Source organism: Gavialis gangeticus, unplaced genomic scaffold, assembly GCF_001723915.1.
Source record: "Gavialis gangeticus isolate Ggan-Ray unplaced genomic scaffold, GavGan_comp1, whole genome shotgun sequence".
NCBI classification, from domain to species: domain Eukaryota; kingdom Metazoa; phylum Chordata; order Crocodylia; family Gavialidae; genus Gavialis; species Gavialis gangeticus.
In genome coordinates, this window is record NW_017729006.1 from 34624858 (window position 1) to 34635289 (window position 10432).

Genomic DNA, 10432 nt, shown 5'->3' on the forward strand with positions numbered 1-10432 from the left:
TGTAACACTCTATTAAAATAAGGAAAGGAAGAATGAAATGGATAAAAACACAATGAAAAAGAACTCTCTGCAAGGGACACAAGCTTAAGAAGTGCAGTCTGTAGGGTTTGTGCTAACAAGCGCTGCTGTCAGACAGTATCCATCTAAGAAAAAGAGGTCCTGAGAGAGGCTCTGTTGTCAGAAGTAAAGGACTGGACCCATGATGTATGTTAGCATTTGAGAACCTAAGACTTTACTTTCATATTCAGAAAAAGTTTTGAGATCCAGAATGGAGCACCAGAAAATCTTGCACTGAGCACAGCAGGGTAGATACTTAGAAAGTGGCTCCCAATTTTTGAGAGGTCATGGGCTGCTAATAATACTCTACTCTGAAGTATTGTACTGCCTTTACAAATATCATGTAATATTCATAATGCCCTTTTGGGGAAGGTGGGTAAGAACTGCTCCTCCCATTTTACAGATTAATACAGTGAAACCCCAAGAGGTTAAGAGACTTGGCTTTGCTGCCTGTTCCATAAGCTTAGGAGTGTCAAGCACACTGTTCTGATTACTGTATTATGCAGGCAAGCAAGCCTCTTTTTAAACATCAGAATTTTACAATACCAGATCTTGGCTTCTTTATGAATTACAGCTGAGAGGCTAAATAAATGTGGGTAAATGTAGATCTAGATATTTGGGGGCTAGACAATTGGGTTCATCTGGACTATTGGTTATAAAGAGACAGCTATCACAAAGTCAGTTGCATTTTATAAGGGGATTAGATCTTTCCCTTTTCAGGTTAGATGGCACGTGCAATTCCTCTAAAAACTAAATTACAGACAGACAGTACCTCATATAAATCCTCTATTGCCACCTTTGCAAATCATGTGTAATATGAGTTGTCTGTAGAACATTTCACTGCTAAGGAGTTGAACCAGTTCCAATAGATGGAGCTAGAGGGCAGGAACAAACATGCATCATGCTATTAATCCGTGTTTTCACCAGCTTCAGAGCTGCTTTGAATGATTTTTGTTAGACAAAACAAGCACTGGGATTTGCACAGCTTTAAGGAACTACTAAATGCGTCCTTTTCACAGCTCTAGTGATCCACATGAATCCTAGCTTACTGAGCTGTTACCATTCATATTTGGTTGCTCTGGGTCACAGTCTGTTTTGCCTGCATGATAGTTCATCCATCTTGGAAAGTTACACTGTGTTCCAGTACTATTCAGTTACACTCAGCAGAGTTACGGCCGCAGAGAATTTGGCCCATTCTCCATCAGGTTAACTTGGATAGGTGCTTGGCAAAAGCAGGGCCCTGACAGATAGAATTACAGAAGCGCTAATCTGTTGAGACAAAGAGAAGATGCATTTTCTGTAGAGGGGTCGGGTCTCTCATGAACCTTTGCAGCCATGGTCCAAGCATAGTGCACTCTAACCTTGAAGTAAGGTTATTGCAGCCTGCTTTATACCTTGGCATTGTATGGAAGCTGCAGCTAGAGCACAGCTCAGCAGCCTTTTTTGCTGCTTGTTAAGCAGGGATTTAACTATACCCTTTCTGTCCATAGTCAGGCTTGGCTGTTGATCATTCCCTGGGTTTGACTTTTAAAGCTCAGCTGTCAGACAAATTACCTCTGGCTCTTTTGCTACCAAGACAATTAATCTCTCAATACAAGGTGGAAGGGCATTCCACCAATATATAAGATGGAAAGGCAGGGAAGTTTTCGTAAGAAAGGGTTGGTTTTGGAGCTCAAACCCCAGCCTGATGGGTTGGAGCCTAAAGTCAATGCATTTCACAAACAAAAATGATTGCATGAATTGGAGAGGCAGTGGCTTTTGCTGCTTCCATTTTGGGTTGGCTGAGGGCAGGGTTCAGCTCCAACCTGGGTACGGCCAACCTGATTGCAAGGTGCATATCAGGTTGTAGGTAAGGCCAGCCTATTGCAGGTGGATAAAAATGAATATTGTTATTTAAAAATATTGCATTTTTAATTATATTTATATTGTATTTTATTTCATTTAAATATTAATAGACTCTAGTGACTCTAACCCTTAGCACAGGGGCTCATCAAGTCAAATGTGTTTAATTTTGCAAAAGACAAAATTTATATTAAGTACTATGTGTTTCCTGGTGAAGTTGTAAAGGAGACCAAACCAGTGAACTGGTGGAAGTCACTGGATAAGTACATGGAACAAGAATGTCTGAAAGTGTTAAATCATTTTATGAGGTCAGTAGTCTTATCTGGAGGTGCAGAGAGAATTTTTTCTTTTCAGTGCATTCAGCCAGTTCAGTTCAATGATCATTTCTCTCAAAGTTGAGAAACTGGGAGTCAAAAAAAGAGAAAAACTTGTTTTCTTCTTCTAATTTATAAATAAAAATCAGGTACAAGGGGATGAAGTCCACAAGCTTTGAAAGGTTTCTGGTTGTCATGTCCTTCAGTAATCAGTTCAGTTCACTAATTACAGATGCCTCCTTTCTGAAAAATCAGTCAGTTGTAGATGTAAAACATGTTTAGATAATATTATGTATCCAGAACATTTAACTAATTAAAAATTAAAATGCAGTTTTAATGTATTTCAAAATGAAATCCAATTGCCATCCAAACAGAGTTTAACACAAGTCACAAGTAATTACAGCAATGGAAAAAGCCATCATTTGTGCACAATTCAGGAAAACATCTAGTTTATGACAAGGGCACAAGAAGGACAAGTAAATAAAGGAAGTGCAACCTTCAGCATTTTCTAACAGAACAAAAGAAGGAAAACTTAAGACTCTGAATAAATGTATAGAGAGGTATAGTTGTTTAAATAAATGACCATAGATATACTGTATCTTTCTGGTTAGTGACTTAGAGTAATGGTTCTTAGCACATGCATATAGAAACTGGCTTTGAAAATGTAAAGAATTTGAGGTTAAAAATCCTAGGATTAACTCTCTGCTGTAAGTGCTCACTGTAAAGCAGAAAAAAATGTCTTTCCAGGGCAGTTGATTTTAGTTTAACGATGCCCAGCTGGCTGGATTTGGAGGTACCATTTATTTCCTCAAATTATTGATGCCCTCATAATTCATGAGCAGTGGACTGCAGCAGAGGCATGAAGGACTTAGGGAAGGGCCATTAATAATCAAGTGAGAGAAACGACGTATAACCTCCAAGATGTGTCTCTCTGTCGGTGATGATGAATGAACTATGAGCAGGTGCATTGTAGGAAGTCAAAAGATGTTGATGGTACAAGAAGGAGTTCTCTGTGGCTGACGTTGAGTTTTTTTCTGTCCTGTCCCATCCTGCTCCTCCCCTCTTCCATCTCCCCTCCCCCAGATGGCCCTGCTGTACTGGAGATCCACATCACGTTAGAGCTATGCCCATCACCTCTTACAACTGTAGGGCATTATTTATAGCATCTCTTTCCTCAGCAGTGCAGTGGTGTGGCCGAGGCACACCCTGGGGCTTGTGAACTGTTTAAATCCAGGGGCCCAAAGCATCATAGCAAAAGGACATGAAGGCTGGGGCTGCTGTAGCAGCTTGTTAGCCTCATTAAAAAAATAAAGCTGCGTGTTCAGAAGTAGCTCCTTGGGAAAAGCCTATTTAATCTAGTTTTGCACTGGGGAGTAGCACTTGGGGGTTGTTGGATAGTGTGTGTGTGCGCGCACGCACGTGCATGTGTGAGGTTGCCAAGAAAGGGGAAAACTAAAGCTTCTTGCATAATCTCAGGGATTTACTTTGAGGGCTCTCAGTGGAGTAAAACAAACGTTTGTGAATATTCAGGAAGGAGCTAAGAGCTAGTATGCATGTGAGTGAACTTGCTTGCTTTCTGTGGATTATCCTGGAGGGGGATGGGCAGCTCAGCCCGAATCTCAGCACTAATCATGTGTGCATGCCAACCATGCATCTTCCTCTTTTGTGTGCTGACTTGACTCACAGGGCCTGACCTGCATCCTTCATAAAACTCCCACTGGATTCTGTGGCAACAGGATAGTGCCCAAAATGCCTAGAAACATGTAATTTGCATGTGTCCAACAGTTTTTATCCAAGAAGCACAAATCAGCCTGTTAAAAAGTAATGAACTGTGCTCTGAGTCCCTGCGGTGAGGTGGTTAGCCATTCATGGCATGCACAGAGGGAAGTCTAAAGCAGAGATTTTAGGTAACTTGCTGATGGTTACACCGGGTGCATCTACATGTGTGCTTTAGTGCAGAGTAGACTAACGAGCTCCACAATAATGCGTCACAGTCTACGTGTGAACCGGTATTAGGGTGCAGTAGGTTAATTTAACTGTACTGCAAGATAGTACTGTCAGGGATAATACTATCATATGGTAGAGTACTTGCATGTGATCAAATGCATGTGTAGACTGTGACAGGAGCTAGCTGGGACATGAGGGTGCTAAAGTGCTGGGACTGCCTGGCAACTAGTCCCACGTTGTAGCACCCTTGTGCCCCAACCAGCCCCTCCTATGCCCGACACCACCACCCAGAGCCTGGGGCCCCTGCCAGCCTGGGGCTGCTCTGCCCCAGCTTAACATGCTGCAGTCTTTGGCACACGTGTAAATGCTGTGCCCAGGAGCAGCTGACTCCAGTGCAAACTAACCAGAGTTTATTGCATTGTACTAATTACATTTGTAGATGCACCCACTGTGGATTAGTGGCAGGGCAGGAATTAGAACCCAGGGATTCAATGCTTGATCCTCCCTGCTATCTTAATTTCTGCTTCATGATCCTGTTACCCAACCACACTGTATGGATGGGACTTTGAAATAATGTGCTTTATTATGGCCTGGAGTGGTGTTGTGGCTATAATGGCCAGGAGGTCACAAGAAACAAGGCTTTTTTTTTTTATATCTTTTTTGGGCCAACTGTAGAGTTGGAAGAGTTATTAGACAAGCTTTGGGCATCAGTTCCCCAGGTCCAACTATACAGGTTAACACAAAAAAGTGTTGCCTCTCGATGTTTTGTTACAGTGCTTACTGCTTATCAGTAAGGAACAAGCAGAATAATTGTGTGAACATCACAGTTTACTTCCTGCTAAATGGCCTTCCTTTTTCTCCCCTTTTGCCCTAGACCTCTGACTTGGATTGAAGAAAGGGGACCAGGACTGAAACGTGAAAAGAAAATCAACTTCTGCTTCACAAGCGGCTGCCTGGAGAACCTCCCTCAGCCCCCACCAGCCACAGTGGGCCCTTTCATGCAGGATCAGAACCTCTTTGCCAAAAAACTGTTGGGCCAAGTCTCCAGGGAGGAGCTGGCCACTGAGAAATGGCGTATCCTGAGGTGCCTTGACCTTGCAGAGGAGATACAGCAGCACTGTGAACAGCCAGAGAATATCCATTCATAAAACCATGCTTAGCAAGAAAGAGATCTGAACCGTTGGAGACTGTGCAGATCTACAGCTTAGGGTTACATCTTTTGCATTTCCAGTGACCCCTTTCCATAAAATTACTGGAGAAAATGTCCTGCTTTCTTGTGGGAGAAATAAGGCCTTTCATCCTGGAGTTCGTCCTGGTTCAGAAATTGAAATTATAATCTTCTCTGAGTGCACAAAATGTTTCTGATTTTGCAAGCTTCTGTGCAGCACCACTGATAATACTTAGAAAAGAAAAAAATGGAGATCCTGTATTTGATGGCTCACTCTCTTCTTTCCAACCTATCAGGTTAAGTCTGTTCATTGTGTTCTACAAAAAATACCAGATAATCCCAAGTATAAAAAAGAAAGACATGCTGCAAGGGAATTTCGTAGACAAGCTGAAAAACCCCTTCAAGATAAGGAGATGACATTGTTAGAGAGAGTTGAAAGAAATTGTTTAAATGTTCAAAGAGAGAGAAAATCTTCTCCCTGCCTCCCATAAACCAAATCACTGGTACTTTTACAGTGAATGAAAGCTTTAGAGTGGGATTTTTTAGAAGCACTTGGAGTGGTTCTGCATGAGGAAAGGCAGAGCGGTGTGGAGATGTCTGAGCTAGTTCTGAATATAATTGCTCAGGTTTTGGAAGCAATATAACTGTATTAGTAGGCATTCCACATGGGCTAATTAGCCTTACTGAAAGGAAGGATATATTAGCCCAGGCTAAGTGCCATGCTGGTGCTGCTACGGTTGTCTCTATGGGACAGGGCAGTGCTGTTTGCAGGGTATCTGAGTTACTTGTGTGAGCATGGCATTCCACCTTGCTAATTGCTTCCAGAATTTGAGCTAGTTTCCAGTTAGCTTGGATCAGTACACAAGACTCCATTATGTAACATACCTTGAATGTTAGCTTAATTGTGCTTCCTTTGGAGTCACTGAGAAATTTCACCACTGACTTCAACAACAGAGAAAAACAGAATATTGAATATTCTACCCTCAAAAAATATTATTGTGTCTTGTTTGTGACTTTATATAGTACCTCTTTCAGTTAGTACAAGCCTGTACAATGAGGAACTCTATGAAAATGCTTAGCTATATTACTGGCATAGTTACACATGTACATAGGCACCAAATTGGAAGCTATGTGCATCTAAGTGTGTTTAACTTTATAGAAGCTTTTTCCAAAGGGAATGTAGGGGTTGTTGTTGCTGTTGGGCTTTTTTTAAAGAATTATTACGCTTTTGTATTCTCCAAGACTGCTGTCTTACAGATTTGGGATTTTGAATTCCACTGAAAGCTTTAATATGTCCATCCCTGCACGCCATGTCATATTTTTCCACTTGCTTGAGATAGAAGCAAGAGTTTTCTGTGGGAGTGGGTGGAGGGAATTAAGAATGTATACACTTTATGAGAAAGGAAAGTGCCTATTGTGTCAACTTTTTAAAGCTGCTTTGGTTTTATTTTTTTAATATCTAGCTTTGCTATCAGTAACACCATGGAATATTACAACTGAAATTTCATTCATCACACTGAGAGTCTCTCTTTCCAGTTAGGCTAGTTAGCTGCTTATCTTTAAAAAGAAAAAAATTACACAAAAAATCCCACACTGCTTGCAAAAATGTAATCCAATTTAATTTACGTCAGGATCCAATATCCTGACCACACTGCTCTGTTCACTCATTTCCTGCCCTTTCTTTCCAGTTTTTGCGCTAGAATTACTTTCTCTTCAGAGGTGTGACTTTGCTGAGGTAACATGGTATATTGTGTACCAGCATTGGTGAATTTGTTATATGTAACTTAATAAAGTGATTAGAGTTCAACATGTTCCCTGTGATAGTTGTTATCCTTTAACTTTAATATCTGCTCCTGATTGCCCTGTAGGATTGTATCTAACAAGCCGCCTGGCATCTCTTACTACATCCACAACACTTTCAACATCCATGGACTTAAATAGAGCTGAAGGTGTAGAGAGCACCTAAGAGATGTTCAGCATTCAATAAGAGCAGTCTTGTAATTGTTGTCCTTCTTCTGCCCATTGCAGTTCTTCTGCCCGTTAGCAATGCATACATTTCTGTGCTAATTTCACCCTTCTCAAGATGTGTTCGTGCTCCTATCAATAATCAAACGGTTAGCCGCCCCTAAAATCTGCCATTCTCTTCCAAAACTTTGATTCCCAAGACAAATTCCTTGCCTTTGTTACACGATTTCACCTTAGCACAACACTTCTCATAAATTCTGGTCTTTCTTTTTTAAAATCTGACTTGCCTCTTAGCACACTCAAATTTGGATCTGTACAATTTCTAGTTTCCCATCCAAAAGTCTGAGCATTTTGTGCAACCTTCTTGAGCCTACACAATAAAGTTAGGAATAGGTATAAGGGAAAGTTTTTGGTTTTTTTATGCCCCTCCTTCCAGGTTTCCAGCACTGCTTGAATTTTGGGCATGAAAAATTCTATCAGAAGAACCTTTTACATGATACTGGCCCTTCTGTTCCCAGCTAGATGCTAGAAATATAGAGAAATGAGCAAATGAAATGTGATGTTATATGTGACATGGGGAGAGCAGGACAACACATCCTCTACAGAAGTCTCCAGTGTTCCTGCTCTTTAATGCTAGAAACCCCACATTCCTGTCTGATAGTCACTCTTCTCTACCCACAAATTGTGAATTGTTATGGAAACCATTGCATCCTGGGATGACTAAACATATGGGATACACTATTTGATGATATTGCTACAAACATTTTGGCCAGGGCAAAGGCATTTGGATTGCTGCAGAGGTCTCTGCAAGGGGTGCAGCTTGTTGAGTGGAAAAGTCAAGCCTACAGACCAAAGAAACCTGTGTTGGTAGAGAGGTACTCCCAGAGCCAAGCAGCAAGCTTTAGGTAGAGAGGAAGGGTTGGTTATGCTTTGGTTTGACTTCACTGTGGGATTAGGCAAGATCAGTAAAAGTTCGCTTGGAAGGTTCCCCTAAATCTGAAGTGAAGCTGCAAGAGAAGGACCCACGCCAGAACAAAGCTCAGAGAATGCTCAAGTGTGGTGAGGCAATAGGCAAGGGGCATATTTGAAAAGCTTATCGTTTCTGTCTAGAAGCCTGCATGCCTTGTTATCAAAGTACAAAGTAAATTTGTTTTAGTTATCTGGTGGGTTCTGGGAGAGGCTGTTCCTGAAGTACAGTTTTGAAGGTCAGCGGTAGGTCAGGTGCACCCAAGACAGCCAGGCTATGGGGCCCTGTGTTACAGTGTAGGGATTGTGTCACTATATGCTGTGACTTCTGGGGGATTCCTAAAGGTTAAATGTATGCATTAAGGACCCTGTGTTATTTTTCTGCATGCATCACTGGTCAATTTACAGAGTGGTGTTTTTGATGATTGACAAAGTCTCTAATCACTTTTTGATGGTTGCCTAGGAAATTTGTGCTCTCAACAGGTTGCAATGCTGGCAGGGTCCCATTTCTCTGAAGGGGTAATAGACAGTGTGCCCAGACAGCGTGCTGGTGAAGCTAAGGGAAGAAATGGGTTCCAGCCTACTTAGGCCAAGGGAAACTCAATAATGCATGCAGTGTTGCCAGCTTTCCTGGTTTTCCTGCAAATGTAGTGATTCTTGTACCTTTTTCCTCAGTCAGAACAGCTATCATCTCCCATTACTACCCATGCAGCTGAAGCCAACAAGATGATGGCCATTTCCCTACAGGTTATACATTTAGACGTGGGAGAAGATAGCTGCCATCTCCCACTGCTTTCAGGTAGATTGAAGCTGTGTCCAGAGCTGCCAGAGCATGGCTCCACAGGGGGTGGGGTAGAGGAAAGGTACAGAGGACATGAGTAAGACGAGCACTGTGTGGAAGTAGGTGGATTTAGCAGTGGCAGACTGAAGGACTGCACAGGTTAGCGAGAGGAGGGAAGGTGGAAGGGATGTGATGGCAGCTTCTCAGCTTTAGGTAGTGCAGAAGAAGGATAGTGCTCTCCAGGCAGCCATGGGGCAGGCAGTGTGCAAGTTCCAGAGGTCTGGAACCCGTAGGAGGAGCTCTCCAAGAAGTGCAAGCAGCTCTTCTGTTCCTATGACTTCTTTCCAGGGCTGGATGGGCCAGCAGTCTATGCACCCAGCAACAACATTTTTTGCTGCCCACTGTCCATGGACTTACCTGTTGCCTGGAATCAAGGCAGTGTCTGGAGAAGGGAAGGGGAAGAAATGTCACAGGGGTTTCAGGCAGAGGGTCAGTAGGAGAGAAGGATAATTCAAATTAAAGTATTTTTGGATAAAGTATAACAGCATAATACATAAAACCATATTTACTGTAACAATTGTATAATTTCTACCTGTAGTTAAATGGAAATTATACAAAAATATGAATGTTTTTAAAATTATTTTTTAAATGGTGTTTAATGTTTAAGAATCAAATACTTAAATAGCTTATAAAGTATTTTGAATTGGTAGGGTACTCCATTGTGGGATTTAGGGTAGTAGCTGGTGGGACTCTTCAGACTCATAGTGTCAGAGATAGAAGTGTGGAGGCTTGTGGAACTAGTAAATGAACCCAGATACTCTATAGTTTGGGAGTTAGGCTTGGGTCTACGGTTAGGGTTAGAACTGCTGAGGCTAATAGAGCTAGGGTTCAGGTTTGGCTGGTCAGGATACCTCAGGCTGAGATTAGGGATCTGTCTGGTAGGGCTTTGCAAGCTACAGTTAGGCTTGATTAGGGCTTCTTGGCTAGGGTTAGGGTTGTGGCTAGTGATAGGCTTGCAGCTGCTTTAAATATATTACTGCACTAAGTTACAAAAAGCTCTGCTTGGATTAGTATAGGGGTTCCCAAACTGTGGTATATGTGCTCCCGGGGGTATGCAAGGCATCTCGGGGGGTCCACAGTAGAAATTGTACAATGGTGGATTTAATTTTTATTATAATAATAATTCACATTTAAGGGGTTTAAATATAAAATGTATGCTGGGAGCAGTACACAGGCAGCTAGTAAATCTGGAAAGGGGTATGCAATAAGAAAAAGTTTGGGAACCTCTGGGTTAGTAGTTAGCAAGTACTGTCTTCCTTGATTGTTCATTTTCCAGATGCATGTTATAACCTTAGTAATAAAAAGGAATTATGAGGGGTCAGATGGACAAGT

The 10432-nt window shown here is 41.8% G+C and overlaps 1 protein-coding gene across 1 annotated transcript in view; it reads left to right on the forward strand.

Annotated features, from left to right (window-relative positions):
* Positions 1-7139, forward strand: part of BLVRA (biliverdin reductase A) — a 48370-nt gene extending 41231 nt beyond the window's left edge. Inside the window, exon 8 of the mRNA XM_019509103.1 lies at positions 5035-7139. Coding sequence (XP_019364648.1) covers positions 5035-5308 — 274 coding nt within the window. The 3' untranslated portion in view covers positions 5309-7139. The remainder of the gene's footprint in view (positions 1-5034) is intronic.
* Positions 7140-10432: the final 3293 nt, after the last annotated feature.